This window comes from Carassius carassius, chromosome 45 (assembly GCF_963082965.1).
Source record: "Carassius carassius chromosome 45, fCarCar2.1, whole genome shotgun sequence".
Lineage (NCBI taxonomy): Eukaryota > Metazoa > Chordata > Actinopteri > Cypriniformes > Cyprinidae > Carassius > Carassius carassius.
This window is the reverse complement of record NC_081799.1, coordinates 11206072-11226930: the sequence shown is the minus strand read 5'-3', so window position 1 is coordinate 11226930 and position 20859 is coordinate 11206072. Positions and strand designations below refer to the sequence as shown.

Here is a 20859-nt window from a genome sequence, read left to right as displayed (position 1 = left end):
AGTCCAGCATTATTTATTTATTTATTTTAGTTTTTATATATATATATATATATATATATATATATATATATATATATATACACACACACACACACTACGGGGCCGTTTAATCTGATTGGCTGACGAACGTTCTGAGGCGTGCAATTATTTTCAAGTAAACGCACGGCGAACGTTCCAGGCTGCTCTCTTTTGTGTATTACAGTTCCATATCACTTAGCATAGTTAACTGTAATAACTGTCACGCAGTTTGCACAAAAAGGTGTTGTCAGCACTGCCTTGGCAATTTTATCAGTTAGCCCATACAATTTAGCAACTTAAAGGCTACACATGACATTTCCCACTAGCGAGGAGACAGCGCTGTTTAGAGACGAAGAACACTTTTGAGGGTCACACAGAGGTAGCCTAATTCACACAATCTCTCTCTCTCTCTCTCTCTCTCTCTCTCTCTCTCTCTCACACACACACACACACACACACACACACTTCCGGTGTGACTGTTTGAGCGAGGGTGTGGGCGCGTGGTGCAGAGCAGGTGGTGTGAGTGGAAATCGTTTTCTCTCTTTTTCTGCTTATTTCTTATTTTTGTTGTCTGTTTTGTTATTTGTTATTTGTTTTAGTTATTTGGAGGGTCGTGTGCTGTCCGTCAGTCGGAGGCATGGCGGCCCAACAAACACAGGTGTTGAATACACTCACGAGACGCCACGGAATTAAGGTTGCGAGAGCTGTGAGCATTGAGGCATGTTGTTTGGCCATTGGAGAGTTAGTTGGACATTCTAGCGTTTTGTCCGCGTATAGAATGAACAATGCGACGGTAGTTTTCCTAGATAGTGTAGACAAGGCAAATGAGTTGGTTGAGCAGGGAATTGTCATTGATGGGGAATTTATTTCAGTTCTACCACTTTCTATGCCAGCGAAAAAGTTAATTATTTCTAATGTACCACCTTTTGTTACACACAAATGTTTTGAATTACGTACGATTACTTTTGACAGTGATTTTATTCCATAAAATTTAGGCTGAAATAGCTCCATCTCAGATTGAGCAAGCGGATCCAATTCCTAAGAATTTACCCACAAGTAGTGTTTTAAGTGTTTCTGATAGGGTGGTTTATCCTTCAGAAAGCAAAAAAGCAAATAGTGAAGGTTTTCAAATCAGTGTAATGGCTGAAGAAGCACAGTTGACACCAGAACAAGAGCAGTTTTCCTTTAAGACACCGGAAAAAAGAAAAATGAAAAATAAAGTGCTAGATGTAAAAATCAGTAAGACAACTGAACTACGTGATGAGGATATTCAAGATACGGAAAGTGACAGTGATTCGTCTTAATGCAGTGAGGTTTTTTCTCAGGGTGAATTTAATATACGGAGTTATGATCTTGAGGACATTAAATTGTTTCTCAGGTCAACAAAAAATAAAAGAGGTGTAAAAGTGCAAGAATATTTTCCTGATTTAAAACAATTTGTGGACCGGGCAAAGATGTGGATGGCTAGTGATTCATTTACCAATAAAGAACTACCTGTCCTCTAACCAATACGCTTGTATAGGTCGTTTGTCCAAATCCCTGAAATACGACCCATCAGAGCGTATACTACAATTGCACCCCTATCGGCAAAAGTCGTTTTCATATTAATGTTTTGTATTCTTTTATTTGCCCTCTGGTTTGCGTTTCGTGTAGCTCGGTTAGTAGATTGTTGCGTTATACCTTGATATGTAATCATGCTATCATGGGTTCGATCGCAGGGAACGGATGTGCACGAAAATGTATATGCTCAATAAATCATAATTTAGGGTTAGGTTTAGGGGTGGGGTTAGGTGTGGTCATTCGAACGAATAAGCCACCTAGTAAAATATGTAGGAAATACTGTGAGATCGGTGTAAAACACCCACACATTGCATTTAAATAAACGTGCATTTTGATTGGTAATGACGTTATACGTCAATCGATGACGACAGACACAAAGCGATACTGTCATTATTTTTTACGCCCGCTAGAGGGCGCTTAACTTTAAAACGTAAATATAGGTCGTAATAAATGCTTGCACAAACGACCTATATGGTCGTTTTTTGTTGGAGCACAGGCTCATTGCTTTTTTTTCTCTTTCTTTGCCTTCATTATGAATGAAATTCATATTGCATCTATGAATGTTAATGGGGCAAAAAATGTGAAAAAAGAGCACACATTTTTGAGGAAATTGAACAGAAAAATATTGACAACTTTTTTACAGGAAACTCATAGTAGTGTGGAGAATGAGGTTGACTGGATGAAAGAATTTAGTGGATTATCTGTTCTAAGTCATAATTCAAATATAAGTGGTAGAGTGGCTAGAGTTTTATTTAATAAAAATTGTAAACCAACTTCGTATGATGTAGTTGAAGTTGTAAAAGGCAGACTGTTAAAAGTTAGAGCTTCTTATGAAAATTGTGTTTTTATTTGTGTTTATATTCCAACGGCACCAATAGAAAGATTGCTTTTTTTGGATACTCTTTGTGGAACACTAAAAGATTGCAGTTCTGAAGATTTTCTCTTTTTGGGCGGTGGTTTTAATTGTACTGAGTTGGATATGGACAGAAATCATGTTGAACCACATATGGCCTCATGTAAGAGGTTAATTCATCTGATTGAGAAATATGATTTATGTGACATTTGGAGAATGAAAAATGGTAATGAAAAACAATACAAATGGGCCCACATGCGTGATAATTATATATCACTGGCAAGATTAGATAGATTTTATGTATTTAAACATGAATTTATTTAAATGCTTTATCACACCTTTGTCTTTTACTGATCATAGTATGGTAAGTTGTAAGTTTATTTTAAATTCAGTAAAATCTAAAAGTGCTTATTGGCATTTTAACACAAGTCTTTTAAATGATAAATTATTTATAGAATCTTTAAAATTTTTTGGGAAATATTTTAAAGAAACGAAAATGTCTTGTAAATCCTTAGAGCAATGGTGGGATTATGGAAAGGTACAGATAAAGCAATTGACACAACAATATACTCGAAATGTTACAAAAGAATTTAATAGTTCTGTAGAGTTTCGTGAAAAACAATTAATAGATTTACAAAAGTTGTATCAGTCCTCGGGTGATAGTAATATTTTGGAAACTTGTTTTAGGAAAAAAAATGAACTTAAAGAACTATTAGAGTTTAAGGCACAAGGTGCTTTAATTCGTGCAAATTTTTTAAACATTGATCAGATGGATGCACCTTCCAAGTATTTCTTTGGTCATGAGAAGAAAAATGGGCAGAAACGTTTAATTCATGCCCTACTTTCTGAGGATGAAAACTTGTTATATAATCCCAGACAGATTCGTGATGTAGCAACGAGTTTTTATCAATCCCAGTACAAAAGTGAACTTAAGCCGGAAAATAAAGGAAAATCTCCTTTTCTAGAGGATTTACCAAATATCTCAGAGGAGTCCAGTGAAGAACTGGAATGTAGCCTAACCCTGGGAGAGCTGTATAAGTCACTCCATGAGATGGAGTCTGGGAAAGCTCCAGGTATAGATGGGCTTCCAGTGGACTTTCTGAAGGTTTTCTGGTCGGATTTAGGAGCTGACCTGCTAGAGGTATTCAACAACAGTTTGCTGAAGGGTGGGCTGCCGTTGAGTTGCCGAAGGGCAGTAGTTACTCTCCTTCCGAAAAAGGGGGATCTTATTGTAAATAATTTGGTTGCCTCTCTTTTATGCCACAGATTGGTTTGTATTGATCCTCCTGTGAAGCTAATAGCTGAAATTCGGGACAAACTTCACTGGATTCCACAGAGTATTTTATTTCTACCTAAGGAAGAAGGAGGCCAGGGTTTGATTCACTTACAGAGCAGGATTGCAGCTTTCTGGCTGCATATTTTACAAAGACTTCTTGATGGACCGATGAATGTGAGTTGGAGGGCAATCAGTTGTGCCCTACTTAAGACTGTTGGAAACATCGGAATGGACTTATCTCTTTTCCTAATGAACCCTCAGTGTTTGGATCTCTCGAAAATGCCGTTTTTTTATCAACATCTTTTTACGATCTGGAGTCTTTTTCACATTCAAAGGACTGAAAATTTTCTCTCAATTTTTTGGTTACTGAATGAACCCCTTATACTTAAGGCAAGATAAATTTTTCTGCACCTAATTTCCTACCAGGATTTAGTAGGAGTTTACAAGACTCAGGAGTTTATGTTTTAAAACATTTATTGTGTTTAACTGGGCCTGTTTTTCAGAATGTAGAAACATTTACTGAAAAGCTTGGAATTCGATCTGTTCGTTCAGTTTCTCGTTATCTGAATAAATTGAAAGAAGTGTTTACGGACGAAGAAAAATTGATGTTGGAGGAAATTTTAATTAATAATTATATATATAAATAATTATAATTAATTTTATTTCAGTTTTAGATCCAAAGAATAACTCTGGTTGTCCTTTTTGTTTAAAAAAAGAGACTGTGTTTCATGCTTTCATGCAATGTATCAGACTTGGACCTTTGTTTGAGATGGTAGAAAGAATGTGTAATAAGTTTAAAGAGTGTTTTTATCCTGAAACTTTTATTTTTGGTTTTAAATATGATCAAAAAAAGCGAGTTGTTTTTCAATTGTTGAATTTTATTTTGGGACAAGCAAAGTTGGCAATATACATGAGTAGGAAAAACAAAATAGAGAATGTTGTTGTTGTTGTTTTTGTTTTTAAATCGTTACTTAAAGTAAGAATTTTGATTGATTTCAGATTTTACAAAGCTATGTGTGATCTTTGTACTTTTAAAATGAAATGGTGTAGTCGGAAAGGTCTGTGTAAAATTGATGATGATGAGTTATGTTTTTGTTTTTAAATGAATTTTTTTTTTCTCTAACAAATTATGATGTGAATTCATAGAATAATGTGTGATTTGGTTAATGGTAAATAAAGCTTTGTTTAAAAATCAAATCTTTCTTTCTCTTTCTTTTTGTCTCTGTCACTCTCGCTCTCTTGCTAATAACTTCATTAATAACTGCATTAGAATGACATCAACGCCTCAAGCCTCCATTTCCAGTCTTAAAATGACATTGGATGGAATGCGGAAGAAATTATCCTACTCACAGTAGTAGATATGCTAGCCCATAGCGATTTCAGTACAAAAACCGGAAGAATTCCTTTAAATATATCATCTGATAGATGTCTTGAGGTGTAGTAACCGTAGTATAAGCGGAATAATTGACTCTGGGCCAATGAATTATTACAAAAATATTTCATACACAAACACATATTTCCATACACAAACACACACACACAAACACACACACACACATACACACATACATACATACATACAGACACACTTAGAAACGAGTGCTGTATTAGCGTGGCTTTAAGACGCAATACCAAGTTTCAACAATATATCAACCCTAATCTCAATACTGATGCGAACAGTGATACTAAATTATGATTCTGTTTCTCACCTGTTGGCTCTCGAATGTCCACGCGCTGTCTGGTAATGACGCGTCAAGCACATTTAGTGTGTCTGTAAAGTTTGTGGTGCTGCTGGGTTTAACGAGGGTGAGATCACTGAATTCTGACATTGGAGAGAGATAGGAGCCAAAGGACTGACTCTGAGACATCATGTCTCCTCCCAGAACCTCCACATACTTAATGGGCCCGTCAGTGTTGAGCTGGATCTGCAGGTTTCTGTTGGGGTTCTTGTATTCAGAGTTTGTCCTCCTGATACAGCAGCTTCTACTGCCTCGTGCACATTTCACCAGTAAGATGAAAAACGTCAATAGACACAACAATGACACTGAAGCTAAAGAGATGATCAGATATAATGTAATTTTGCCAGTTTTCTTGTTGGGCTCGATAGTTTTCTCACTATAGTCTGAGATGGGCTCATGAAAGCCGTCCTCTATCAGTATATCGACTGTGACTGTGGTTGACTGGATCGGTTCTCCATTATCCTTTATTTCTATCAGCAGTCTCTGAGAGGAGTCGTCGTGCTCTGAAACAGCGCGTTTAGTCCTCACCTCTCCCGTATGTAAATTGACACTGAACAGAGATGCGTCCGTGGCCTCCGCGAGCCTGTAGAACAGCCAGGCGTTATGACCCGAGTCCGCGTCCACTGCTGTTACCTTAGTAACGAGATGTCCTGCTTTAGCAGAACGGGGCATCCTCTGATGAGAGACAGACCCCATGGATGTGGACGGGTAAATGACAGCAGGTGCATTATCGTTCTGGTCCGAAATAAACACATGAACTGTGGCGTTGCTGATCAGAGATGGAGAGCCATGATCTTTAGCCTGCACTACAATACTGAATAGTTTAGTTTTCTCATAATCAAATGTGCTCATGCTGTAAATGGTACCATTCTCAGAGTTGATATAAAAATAAGATGATGCTGGAAATTGATTCGAACTTAAATCCAGAACTGAATAAGTGAGTATGGCATTTTTGTCTCTGTCAATATCAGTCGCAGATACAGAAAACAACGAAACACCTGCCAGATTATTCTCGTTTATGTAAACGCTATATGAGGATTGTGAGAACACTGGAGGGTTGTCATTCACGTCAAGTATTTTAACATTTACCGTCTTCATAGTTTTTAAGGGTGGGACACCGGAGTCCATGGCCAGTATTTCTACATTATATTCAGAATGAACCTCACAGTTTAATAATGAGCCAGTTATCAACGAATAGTGGTTATCAAAAGATGGCTTCAGTTTAAAGGGAACATCTGGAGAGACAGTTAACTCGATTTTGCCATTATTACCGGAGTCCAAATCTTTGACGTTAATCAAAGCCACCACAGTTCCCACCGTTGCATTTTCAGGCACAGGGCTAGGTAACGATGTCAGTATAATCTCTGGAGGATTGTCATTCTCATCTATGATATCTATTTGAACCGACGACTGTCCCTCGAGCTCTGGATTCCCTTTGTCTTTAGCACACACATCAAACGTATATGACTTTTTAGCCTCATAATCTAGCTTTCCGTATACTGTTATTTCACCGGTTTCAGCGTTCACCCTAAAAACGTTCCTTACAAGTTCGGGGGTGTGTGCACCAAATAAATACTGTATTTTACCATTAAGACCGTCATCCAAATCTGTTGCCTTTATTTTGAGAACACTTGAACCAACAACGGCGCTTTCTAGAACAGATGATTTATATGCAGCTACTTCAAATTTTGGTTCGTTGTCATTAAAATCCTGAACAGATATTTGCAATACAGACGTTCCAGATTTTGCTGGATTACCGCCATCTAGAGCTGTCAGTATTAGGTGGTGCATTGCCTGTTTCTCCCTGTCTAGAGGTTTATCGAGAACTAGTTCTGGTATTTGGACACCATTTTTGCTAGTTTTTATATTTAGACGGAAAAAAATGTTATTGCTTAATGAATATGACTTCAGGCTGTTAGTTCCAACATCGAGGTCCTCGGCACTTTCAAGGGTAAAACGTGCGCCTGGAGCAGTTAATTCAGAAATATTTAATATTCCCTCTTTACTGTGGAAGCCTGGCGCATTGTCATTTATATCTTGTATATCTATCTCAACTTTATGTAACTGTAACGGATTCTCAATAACGATCTGCACTGGCATTAGACAACTGGCGCTTTGTCCACAGAGCGTCTCTCTGTCTATTCTGCCATTAACTACCAGATCACCCTTCTCTGAATCTACACTAAAATACTGTCTATTCGACTCAGATGCTATTCGTAACTTACGCTCGGCAATATCTGAAATGTCAAAACCAAGATCCTTCGCGATATTCCCAACGATAGATCCTTCCTTTAACTCTTCAGGAATTGTGTAGCGAATCTGAGCTCCAGTTGTATTCCACAATAGAGAGAAAGCGAACAGCAAAAGCGCTGCCCATTTCCACCCTCCGATCTTCCTGTGCCTCATTTCTCTGCTGCGTTTGTTATTCCCATTTACAAATCTTCTTTTTACATCCTCATAAAAACCGAATGTTATTTTCCAATATCAAATAAACGTGTACCCAGCCCATTCTCGTTGTGGTGATCAGCCTCATAAAGCGTTTACGTTTCCTCTCGCTCTACAGCTCTCATCATTGTACTCCTTCTCTGGCTGGGGGAGGGAGTAGATCCCTTTGTACGTCTGAAGCAGGATTGGTACAGAGCTCAACGCTCACTCATCCAATAGATGTGTTGCTGTTCTTGAAGGCATAACCAGCCCTCTGTTGCCTGTGTTACAGCATCCAATGGACAAATTTGCTCTAAACTATGTTAGTCTGAGATTTATTTCCCGTCAGCTTAGACGGGAAAAAAGCTTCTGCATGCAAAACAACCTTAAAGTAACAAGGTAGGATTTGAGCATTACAGGTATATGAGCAAGTGTAATTTATTTTCTCAGTAAGGGAATTATTAGAACACACACACACATATATATATATATATATATATATATATATATATATATATATATATATATATATATATATATATATATATATATATATATATATATATATATATATGTATGTATGTGTGTGTGTATGTATGTATACACACGTTATGTAAACTTTTGGCATTAACCGTTTTGATCTACATTTCTGTGACGAGGAAATACAGTTTCCAATTAAAAACGTTTTTATTCGTATTATTATTATTATTATTATTGATGTTATTTATTTATTTGTTTGTTTGTTTACCAGCCAAACAATGCCTAAGAAAACCAAAATCGCACCCTAAACTGTATAACGTCCAGGGGCGCTGTCAGGAATTTTGGGCCCCATGACCAAAAAATATAATTGGGCCCCCTCTGCGCAGCTGTTGTCACCACATCTCTAGGATCTAACTGTCCCATCAAAATTTTACAAAACTCTAATCAAAGGCTTGCAACTGTCTTGCTGCTTGTAGTTCAGTACTAGTACTAGTAATATTTACTGCTGGTGATTTGTTAATGCAAGTCTGCATACAGATGCAGTTCACTATTTGATGCAAGATTAAAAGCCACCATAAAAATGTCCTTAAAATAAACACTATGTAACATTTTTTTACCTTAAAATAATGTTTCCAAAATCGTTTCAGTGGTTCATCAAGTTGTAACAGGATGAAAGGCACTTATGCCTACATGGAGTCCCTGGAATGATGCTAAGTCATTAACACAGTGGTAGCTAATTTATATGTAGTTTTCAAATTAAACTAATCATTAATTGTTCTCTCTTTAGACCAAATCAATTAAATTTATGAGAAATTTGAATCAAGGAATACATTTGAAAAAATCTTGAATAAATTATGACAATTTTCATTTTTGGGTGAACTATCCATTTAACAGAAGTGAAAAAGGAGCAACTTGTACAATAGCGAATATATATATATATATATATATATATATATATATATATATATATATATATATATATATATATTAAAGAAGCACAATAAGACAAATACAATAGAGATACAAATTAAACTCATTTTTCAGATGCTGTAGGTTTTATTTAATATGTATACATTTATTTAACATATTTTGTTGGTTAAAATTAATGACATAGGTATTTGATTTGGAATGCTGTCCTTTTAAGACGGAAGGCATGCATTAAATACTGACACACGTTCAGTTTTCACACACCTGTTCACGTTCACTTAATCCATAACCTACTGTATTTACGTGAGATACTCTAGTCTACACGATAAACATTTGGACTGCTGTGTGTGTATTTGAGCTCTGAGAACTGAGGGAGTGGAGCGCGCGCGCGACAGAGAGCACTTTTATCAGCGTGATTCCGCCTATCCCGCCTTCACTAACTTTAAGTTAATCGACAACGAATTTTGACTCCCGGGAAAAACGGGACGTCTGGTCACCTAATCCCTGCCACTTCGGGTGCTGAGGCCATTGTTTCAGGTCGCTAGTTCGCGTTTTATTAGTCTATCCATCCACTGCGGCTGTTGTACTGACTAGATATACAAACGGCCCCCCCACTTATTTTTTGCTCATCAACGTCTAATCTTAGTCACATAAAATATGTTCGTCAACGAATATATTTCGTCGCTGTCTTCGTTAACGAAATCATCACTGCTAGCGCGCCGTGCATTATTGACTGTCTGCAACTAACTAAACACCGTCACTGATGAGTGCGCTAAGGCAGGACCAAACCATTTCATGCAGATACAGGGGGGTGGTCGGTCAATATGAATGTTTTATTATTTGGCCAATGGTGATATTTAAGTTTTATTACCAAAATCATTCATTTTATTATTATTTGAAATATACTCAAAGATGATGGTTTATATAGTGTATAATATAATCAAAATTTTAAATTAGTTTTTACCTATTTGTTGGGCCCCCTGGAATTGTCCTAACTTTTCCCCCCTATACGGCGCCCATGATAACGTCACATCGTTACGGGAGCTGTCCAGTCCAAAGGGAGTTCGTTTCGAAATTATAAATATGGTGTGGGGAAAAAGCAGACAAAAAATTAAATAAAAAAACGCGCGCGCGCGCGCGCGCACACACACACACACACATTTCCAAGCATGCCCACCATAACGCGTGTATCTTAAATTATGTTTTTGTTTCTAAAAGAAACGAAAAACACACAAAAATGTTTATTTATGCTGTGTTAATGAAGCATTATTCTGTTTCTCACCTGTTGGCTCTCAAACGTCCACGCGCTGTCTGGTAACGACGCGTCAAGCACGTTTAATGTGTCTGTAAAGTTTGTGGTGCTGCTGGGTTTAACGAGGGTGAGATCACTGAATTCTGACATTGGAGAGAGATAGGAGCCAAAGGACTGACTCTGAGACATCATGTCTCCTCCCAGAACCTCCACATACTTAATGGGCCCGTCAGTGTTGAGCTGGATCTGCAGGTTTCTGTTGGGGTTCTTGTATTCAGAGTTTGTCCTCCTGATACAGCAGCTTCTACTGCCTCGGGCACATTTCACCAGTAAGATGAAAAACGTCAATAGACACAACAATGACACTGAAGCTAAAGAGATGATCAGATATAATGTAATTTTTCCAGTTTTCTTATTGGGCTCGATCGTTTTCTCTCTATAGTCTGAGATTGGCTCATGAAAGCCGTCCTCTATCAGTATATCCACTGTGACTGTGGTGGACTGGATCGGTTCTCCATTATCCTTTATTTCTATCAGCAGTCTCTGAGAGGAGTCGTCGTGCTCTGAAACAGCGCGTTTAGTCCTCACCTCTCCCGTATGTAAATTGACACTGAACAGAGACGCGTCCGTGGCCTCCGCGAGCCTGTAGAACAGCCAGGCGTTATGACCCGAGTCCGCGTCCACTGCTGTTACCTTAGTAACGAGATGTCCTGCTTTAGCAGAACGGGGCATCCTCTGATGAGAGACAGACCCCATGGATGTGGACGGGTAAACGACAGCAGGTGCATTATCGTTATGGTCCAAAATAAACACATGAACAGTTGCATTGCTACTCAGGGGCGGAGAGCCATGATCTTTAGCCTGCACTGCAATGCTGAACAGTTTCGTTTTTTCATAATCAAAAGAGCTCATGGTGTAAATAGTTCCGTTTTCAGAGTTTATATAAAAATAAGATGATGCTGGAAATTGATTTGAAGTTAAATCGAGGATTGAATAACTCAGTATTGCGTTTTTGTCTTGGTCAATATCAGATGCAGATACAGAAAACAATGAAGCACCTGGCGGGCTATTTTCCTTTATGTACACTGTATACGAGGGCTGTGAGAATACTGGAGGGTTGTCATTCACATCAAGTATTTTTACATTTACAGTTTTCGTAGATTTTAAAGATGGTCCACCAGAATCTGAAGCTACTAATTTTATGTCATATTCTGAATTAGCTTCACGGTCCAAAAGTGAGCTAGTCACCAAAGAATAGTGATTGTCAAATGCTGGTTTTAGTTTAAAAGGAAAACGAGTGGAGATGGTAAGATTTACTTTGCCATTATCACCCGAGTCCAAATCTTTAACGTTGATTAAAGCTACGACTGTACCGACTGTTGCATTCTCTGACACAGGGCTTGGTAAAGATGTCAAAATAATTTCAGGAATATTGTCATTCTCATCAATGACGTGCAGCATCACTGAAGAATGGCCCTCCTGCTCTGGGCTTCCTTTGTCTTTAGCGCAGACATCAAACGTGTATAATTTTGTTAATTCGTAATCAAGTTTTCCAATCACTGTGATTTCTCCGGTTTCAGAATTGATATTAAAAGATTTCCTCACGTTATCTGGTGTACGTGCACCGAAAAAATACTGTATTTCGCCGTTTAGACCTTCATCTAAATCAGTGGCTTTCACGGTTAAGACACTTGAACCAAATGTCGTACCCTCCTGCACATATGCTTTATATTGCGATTGTTCAAATTTCGGCTCATTGTCATTAGTATCTTGAACAATTACTTGTATCATAATAGTTCCTGATTTTACAGGATCGCCACCGTCTAATGCTGTTAAAATGAGCTTATGTACAAATTGTTTCTCTCGATCGAGTGGTCTATCAACTATCAGTTCTGGTACTTTCTTACCATCTTCAAGAGTTTTCACATTTAAACGGAAAAAGGCGTTATTACTCAAAGCGTAGGATTTCAGACTGTTGCTACCGACATCTAAATCCTCGGCACTTTCAAATGGGAACTTAGCGCCCAACGCTACTGATTCAGCTATTTTCAAAATGCTGTCTTTTGTGTGAAAATTCGGTGCATTGTCATTTATATCTTGTATTTCTATATTAACACGATATAACTGCAGTGGATTCTCTATAACCAGTTGTAATGGCATCAGACAACTGGCGCTTTGTCCACAGAGCACCTCTCTATCTATTCTACAATTGACTATCAGCTCACCGTTCCTTGTATCCACACTGAAATACTGCGTACTAGAATCAGAGGCTATCCGTAACTTACGATTGGCGATGTCAGAAATGTCTAGACCAATGTCCCTTGCTATGTTTCCAACAACAGAACCTTCTTTTAGTTCCTCTGGTATAGTGTATCGAATTTGAGCTCCAACTGTATTCCGTAATAGAGAGAAAACAAACAGCCAAAGCGCTGCCTGTTTCCACACTCGAATGGGTCTCATTTCCACAGTAATTTGAACGTTTCCATCAATGAGTGCTTCGCATATATCCAGACAAAAACCTGTTTTTTCTTTTTTCATTAAAATCGCAAATCCGTTTGGATCGAGGGGTTGGTTTTGTGGTGATCAGCATCATAACCGCGAGTCTATTCTCCTTCTCTACAGCTACTATCACTCATTGTAGCCCTTTCCTGACGAGGGAGGGAGTAGATCCCTTTGCATAGTCTCGCACCTCATTGGCGCTGAGCTCAGTGCGCTGCTGCCCAATAGAGGAATGAGTCTCTTTTAAAGGCGAACATGCACCTTTTTGTTGAAAATGTTGTAAGATGTTAGTTCTGTATGTATGACACACACACAGTATGTGGGCGTGCATACATGTCTTTTTAACATAAAAAAGCATATGTTACTCCTTTTCAGTAGAAAATATAGTCATGTATCCACAAAATGGTACTTTAAAATCTGAAAAAAGGGCAAAATAAATCATTATCTTAAAATGTACTAGCTGCGGTCACTATCGACCAATAAAAATCTCAAATCTCAACAACTCTTTAGTAAGTAAATTGCATTCTATTTGAGCAAACAATTAACGTTTCCATCGTGTCGCTGTCCACAGTTGTGGTGCTGAACCTTGCTCAATGATCTGTTTTCATTACCCTTTAGCCCAAATAAAGACACGCACGCTCAAAAACACAAAGCTGCCTTTCCTTATATCTGTAGAATGATAAATGTATAAATATGCATGTGAAGTCGCAAAACATCGTGCGATTTAAATATTTGTATTTAGATATAAATGACAGCTCTGAATATAAAAGTCTCACCTGTTGGCTCTCGAACGTCCACGCGCTGTCTGGTAACGACGCGTCAAGCACGTTTAGTGTGTCTGTAAAGTTTGTGGTGCTGCTGGGTTTAACGAGGGTGAGATCACTGAATTCTGACATTGGAGAGAGATAGGAGCCAAAGGACTGACTCTGAGACATCATGTCTCCTCCCAGAACCTCCACATACTTAATGGGCCCGTCAGTGTTGAGCTGAATCTGCAGGTTTCTGTTGGGGTTCTTGTATTCAGAATCGGTTCGCCTGACACAGCAGCTTGAACTTCCGATGCTGCTTCTTACGCATTTCACAATCAACGTGAACAATGTCAAAATAGATAAAAGTGACACTGTTCCCAACGAAATGATCAAATATAATGTTATTTTCCCGCTTTTCTTGATGTTGTTTTCTGTAGTTTTCATACTATAATCCGAGATGGGCTCATGAACGCCTTCCTCTATTAGTAAATCCACTGTGACTGTGGTGGACTGGATCGGTTCTCCATTATCCTTTATTTCTATCAGCAGTCTCTGAGAGGAGTCGTCGTGCTCTGAAACAGCGCGTTTAGTCCTCACCTCTCCCGTATGTAAATTGACACTGAACAGAGACGCGTCCGTGGCCTCCGCGAGCCTGTAGAATAGCCAGGCGTTATGACCCGAGTCTGCGTCCACTGCTGTTACCTTAGTAACGAGATGTCCTGCTTTAGCAGAACGGGGCATCCTCTGATGAGAGACAGACCCCATGGATGTGGACGGGTAAATGACAACAGGTGCGTTATCGTTCTGGTCCGAAATAAACACATGAACAGTTGCGTTGCTGCTCAGAGATGGAAAGCCATGATCTTTTGCAATCACGATGATGTGAAAGACCTTCATTTTCTCATAATCGAATGAGTGCATGCTAAATATGCTACCATTTTCAGAGTTTATATAAACATATGAAGAGACCGGTACGCCTTGAGTATTAGTATCGAGAACTGAATAGACAATTTTGGCATTTTCTCCTGTGTCTAGATCTGATGCTGTTACTGATGCTAAAATTGTTCCCGGAGCGGTTTTTTCTTTAATATAAACTGAGTAAACATGTTCAGAAAAAACAGGAGGGTTATCATTGACGTCTAGTATATTAACTGTAATGAGTTTGCTAGATATCAGTGGAGGTGATCCAGCGTCTGAAGCTTTTAGCTCAATGTCATATTTAGGAAACTTTTCTCTATCTAATTGTGAATCTGTTACTAGTGCATAATGATTTGAAAATGATGGCTTTAATTTAAATGGGGTAACAGGTGTAATATCAAGCGTTACATTTCCGTTCACCCCCGAATCTAAATCTTTAACATTTATTAACGCTACCATAGTCCCAGCGGGCGCATTTTCTGGCACAGGTTTGGGTGAAGATGTAATAGTTATCTCAGGTGCATTATCATTCACATCTAAAACATTCACCTGAACTCTACAATGTCCCTCCATTACAGGCGCTCCTTTGTCCCTGGCGCGTATGTCGAATTTATACATGGAGCTCATTTCATAGTCAAGACTCTTTGATATGGTTAATTCGCCAGTATCTGAGTCAATGGAAAATAACTGCTTTATTGCTTCTGGTGTAAGAGATCCTAACGAATACTCTATTTCGCTATTTACTCCATCGTCTAAGTCAATTGCATTTAGTCTCTGAATGACTGTACCTGGAGCAGAGTTCTCCGTCACTTTAAGACCATATAAATCTTGTTCAAATGTCGGAGCATTGTCATTTGCATCTAACACTTTAACAGTAATCTGAGTAGTGCCAGATCTTGCTGGATTACCTCCATCGATACCTGTCAAAATCAGATGGTGTATAGACTGTTTTTCCCTATCAAGTGCTTTCTGCAAAACTATTTCTGGGACTTTCGTTCCGTCATTGTCATTTTTAACATGTAAGACAAAATATTCATTTTTATTTAAAGCATACGTGCGCAAAGAGTTTGACCCTACATCTGCGTCGTGCGCAGGCTCTAAATGAAATCTAGCTCCGCTTAACGTGGTCTCTGATATATCAATATTATTTGTGTCTGAAAGGAAACTCGGAGAGTTGTCGTTAATATCTTGTATTTCCACCTCGACACGATAAAACTGGAGTGGATCCTCGATTATGACTTGCACTGGCAACACACAACTCGCGCTTTGTCCGCACAGGGTTTCTCTGTCTATAATATCACTCACAAGCAGCTCGCCGTTACGCAAATTTAGACTAAAATGTTGCTTACCAGACTCAGATGCTATCCGTAATTTACGATTAGATATTTCAGATAAATCCAAACCGAGATCTTTCGCTACATTTCCAACAACAGATCCCTCCTTAAGCTCCTCCGGAATTGTATAACGAAGCTGCGCCTCTGTATCTCTCCACAAAACAGCGAAACACAACAGCCACAGCGCCGTCCAGGGCAAAATCCTTCTTTGTAGTTGAGTCCTCATTTCCACACACGATCAATAATAGTTGATTCCAGTATTCTGACATTCATTTTACGACTTTAAGCCTTTACAAATATAGCGTAATTTTTTAAAATGTATAGAATCCTAGATTAATTTCCGTGCCTAAATGCATTGCAGCGAGTGCAGTGCTTTTTGTCTCAGGTCTGTGCGTAATGGTATTCAGTATTATGTTGGGGGAGGGAGTGGATCCCTTTGTGCAATATGGTCCCATTATTGGACGAGCTCTCTCCAGTCACAACATGAATCGGTCTTAAAGAGGCAGAGCACAGCCAAACTCAAAATCCATGCAGAATAAATACAGTTATTTTATGGGTCATACTGCACTGAAACAACTATTTTCCTCCACAATTACTCAAATGAAGACTATACTGCAAAACTAAAATCAGTATTCTTAAAAAAAAAAAAAAAACAGTATGGAGATGCTGCATAGAAGCATATGGACGCTCAAATATGTAATACATTAATATCGCTTTTAAGTTTTATTATATTATTAAGTAAGTGTTAAAGTATTAATTCCAAATATTAAGATCCATTTAAAAAGAACTACACTGTAAAAAATGATTGTGATTTTAACAGTAAAAGACTTTAAAAATGCTACAGTAAAAACCTGCTAATTGGTTATCAGTAAGTTTCCATACTATAAACGGTGAATAACTGTGATTGCATATAATGTAATTTTACAGTAAAATACTGTTAAAATCACAGTTTTTGGAAGTGAAAAAATAAAAAGTGATTGGATAATTTACAGTGAAAAAATGTAAATTGACACTCCCAGAATTACCTGCATGACACTTCATATTTAGTTTTTTTCGCTGAAATAACAGGTTTCTTATTAGTTTTTTTTACACTTATATATATATATATATATATATATATATATATATATATATATATATATATATATATCCCTTCTCAGATTGTGGGAGAGCCGTTTGTGATGAGCTTTGATTTCTCTTCACCACCTGTTTTTGGTGGTTATTAGTATTACAATGGTTCAAAACAGATATTAGTATTTTAATATGCTGGTTTATTAACATTGCATCAGTTAATCAAATACTTTTTTATTGTTTATTTAAGTTAAGTCTGTAAAACCTAAAATATTGCTATATTTTCAACGGTGAAGTTCTGGCAACCACAGCTGCCGGTATTTTACAGTAAATGTCACAGATTTTTTTCAGTGTATGGTGAAAATATGTTTGTGAATTTGTAAGTGGTAAAGTGGTTAGAATAATTCGTGTTTGCACATCATGTCACATTAATAAAAATATATATGACAGTAGACAGTATATATATCACGCGCTCACCTGTTGGCTCTCGAACGTCCACGCGCTGTCTGGTAATGACGCATCAAGCACGTTTAGTGTGTCTGTAAAGTTTGTGGTGCTGCTGGGTTTAACGAGGGTGAGATCACTGAATTCTGACATTGGAGAGAGATAGGAGCCAAAGGACTGACTCTGAGACATCATGTCTCCTCCCAGAACCTCCACATACTTAATGGGCCCGTCAGTGTTGAGCTGGATCTGCAGGTTTCTGTTTGGGTTTTTGTAATCAGAGTTTGTCCTCCTGATACAGCAACCAGATCTTCCGATGCTGCTTCGTACGCATTTCACAATCAACGTAAATAATGTCAACACAGACAAAAGTGACACGGTGCCCAAAGATATTATCAAGTACAAAGTGATTTTGCCGCTTTTCTTGTTGTTGTTTTCTGTAGTTTTCATACTATGATCCGAGATGGGCTCATGAACGCCTTCCTCTATTAGTAAATCCACGGTGACTGTGGTGGACTGGATCGGTTCTCCATTATCCTTTATTTCTATTAGCAGTCTCTGAGAGGAGTCGTCGTGCTCTGAAACAACGCGTTTAGTCCTCACCTCTCCCGTATGTAAATTGACACTGAACAGAGACGCGTCTGTGGCCTCCGCGAGCCTGTAGAACAGCCAGGCGTTATGACCCGAGTCCGCGTCCACTGCTGTTACCTTAGTAACGAGATGTCCTGCTTTAGCAGAACTGGACATCCTCTGATGAGAGACAGACCCCATGGATGTAGACGGGTAAATGACAACAGGTGCATTATCGTTCTGGTCCGAAATAAACACGTGAACAGTTGCATTGCTGCTCAGAGATGGAGAGCCATGATCTTTAGCAATCACGATGATGTGAAACACCTTCATTTTCTCATAATCGAATGAGTGCATGCTAAATATGCTACCATTTTCAGAGTTTATATAAACATATGAAGAGACCGGTACGCCTTGAGTATTAGTATCGAGAACTGAATAGACAATTTTGGCATTTTCTCCCGTATCTCGATCTGACGCTGTTACAGATGATAAAATTGATCCCGGAGCGGTGTTTTCTTTTATATAAACCGAGTATGCACGTTCAGAAAACACAGGAGGGTTATCATTGACATCTAGTATACTAACTGTAATGAGTTTGCTAGATATCAGTGGAGGTGATCCAGCGTCTGATGCTATGAGCTTAATGTCATATCTAGGAAACTCTTCTCGGTCTAATTGTGAATCTGTCACCAGCGTGTAATGGTTTGAAAACGTTGGCTTCAATTTAAAAGGAGTGCCCGGTGACATGCTAAGTGATACGTTTCCATTTACGCCTGAATCCAAATCTTTAACATTTATTAAGGCTACCATAGTCCCAGCGGTCGCATCTTCTCGCACAGGTTTTGGTGAGGAGGTGATGATGATCTCAGGTGCATTATCATTCACGTCTAAAACAGTCACTTGGATTCTACAATGTCCCTCCATTGCAAATGAGCCTTTGTCTCTAGCACGAATGTCAATTTTATATGAGGTGCTGGTTTCATAATCAAGTTGCTTGAAAACGACTAACTCACCTGTCACAGGATTAATAGCAAACAAATTTTGAAAAATTTCAGGTGTATGTGCCGCAAATGAATACTCAACCTCACCGTTCATACCATCATCCAAGTCAACAGCTTTTACAGTAAGTATCATTGTACCCGGGGCTGTGCTCTCCATCACTTTAACCTCATATATCTCGTGTTCAAATACGGGAGCATTATCATTCGCATCAATAATGTTGACAGAAATCTGTGTGGTTCCTGACCTCGCTGGATCGCCCCCATCAATACCTGTCAAAATGAGATGGTGTACAGACTGTTTTTCTCTGTCGACAGCTTTCTCTAAAACTATTTCTGGTACTTTTGTTCCATCACTATCGGTTTTAATGTTCATAGCGAAATGTTCATTTTTATTAAGCGCATATGAGCGCAAGGAGTTCGTTCCAGCGTCAGGATCCTGAGCAGGTTCCAAACGAAATCTTGCTCCAATTAATGTTAACTCTGGCACCTCAATTGTGTTTATTTCCGATAAGAATATTGGAGAGTTGTCGTTAATATCTTGTATGGCCACCTCGACACGATAAAACTGGAGTGGATCCTCGATTATGACTTGTACTGGCAACACACAACTCGCGCTTTGTCCGCACAGGGTTTCTCTGTCTATTACTTCATTCACAAGCAACTCGCCGTTCCGCAAATTCAAGCTGAAATATTGCTTACCAGACTCAGACGTTATCCGTAATTTACGATTAGATATCTCAGATACATCCAAACCGAGATCTTTAGCTACATTTCCAACAACAGATCCCTCCTTCAGCTCCTCCGGTATTGTAAGACGAAGCTGCGCCTCTGTATCTCTCCACAAAACAGCGAAACACAACGGCCACAGCGCCCGCCAGAGCAAAAATCTCCTTTGTATTTGAGTCCTCATTTCCAAACACGACAAATGATTGCTAATTTCAATATCCCGAGATTCATTTTACGACTAAGAGCCTTCATGGAAATAACTTAACATTTTAAAATGTATAGAAGTGCGTATTATATTCCGTTGTTTAATACATTGCAGCGAGTGCAGTGCATTTTGTCTTAGGTCTGTGCGTAATGGTTCTCATCATTATGGCGGGGTGGAGGGAGTGGATCCCTTTGTGCAGTGCGGTCCTGTTATTGGACGAGCCCTCTCCAGTCACAACATGAATCAGTCTTAAAGAGGCAGAGCACAGCCAAGCTCAACACCTATGCAGAATATATACAGTTGTTTCATAGCTCACTGTACAATGAAACAATCATTGTTTTTCAACAATCAAGATACATGTTTATTTATTTCTACTTATGAATAAAAACGATATTTTTACTCCACAAATTCTAAAAACATTAATGTGCCCACAAACCTTACATTAACAAATGTACACAAAATACGATATTCAACACAACACTAATCACTATTTTCCTGAGACAATTTAGATCAATTATTCTGTTTCGACTGACTAAATCTCACAACTATTCTATACGAATATATTCAGATCAAATGACAAAATGAAGAGTGTATCCATTCATTAAAGTATCAATTATCAGTGTAGAGATCGGTACGAATGTTTTATTACCAGCTTCCATTATCAAAACATTCAGGGACGTGCACAGACATTTTGAGCGGCAGGGGCTCAAGTGAAATAAAGGGCACTTCTCATAATTAGTTTTTTTTTTTTTTTTTAAACAAAAAAGTATATATATATATATATATATTAACGCAACTCTGACTTCCTTT

General features: G+C 38.4%; 2 protein-coding genes across 29 annotated transcripts in view; both read right to left on the bottom strand.

Moving 5' to 3' along the window:
• The window catches only part of LOC132127880 (protocadherin alpha-C2-like), a 149848-nt gene that overhangs the window by 16841 nt on the left and 112148 nt on the right, over nucleotides 1-20859 (bottom strand). For 2 of the 28 annotated variants that reach the window (XM_059540096.1, XM_059540108.1), the window contains exon 1: nucleotides 5417-8032. The exons of 24 other annotated variants lie outside the window; for them this stretch is intronic. In XM_059540096.1, coding sequence (XP_059396079.1) covers nucleotides 5417-7852 — 2436 coding nt within the window. In that variant the 5' untranslated portion in view covers nucleotides 7853-8032. Of the gene's footprint in view, nucleotides 1-5416; nucleotides 8033-17577; nucleotides 20362-20859 lie in introns of those variants that run through there. 2 more of the 28 variants (XM_059540103.1, XM_059540092.1) reach the window with 2 other exon arrangements.
• LOC132126946 (protocadherin gamma-C5-like) lies at nucleotides 10533-13181 on the bottom strand. The gene has a single exon (XM_059538575.1). The coding sequence runs from the start codon at nucleotides 13065-13067 to the stop codon at nucleotides 10533-10535; it is 2535 nt and encodes an 844-aa protein (XP_059394558.1). The 5' UTR covers nucleotides 13068-13181.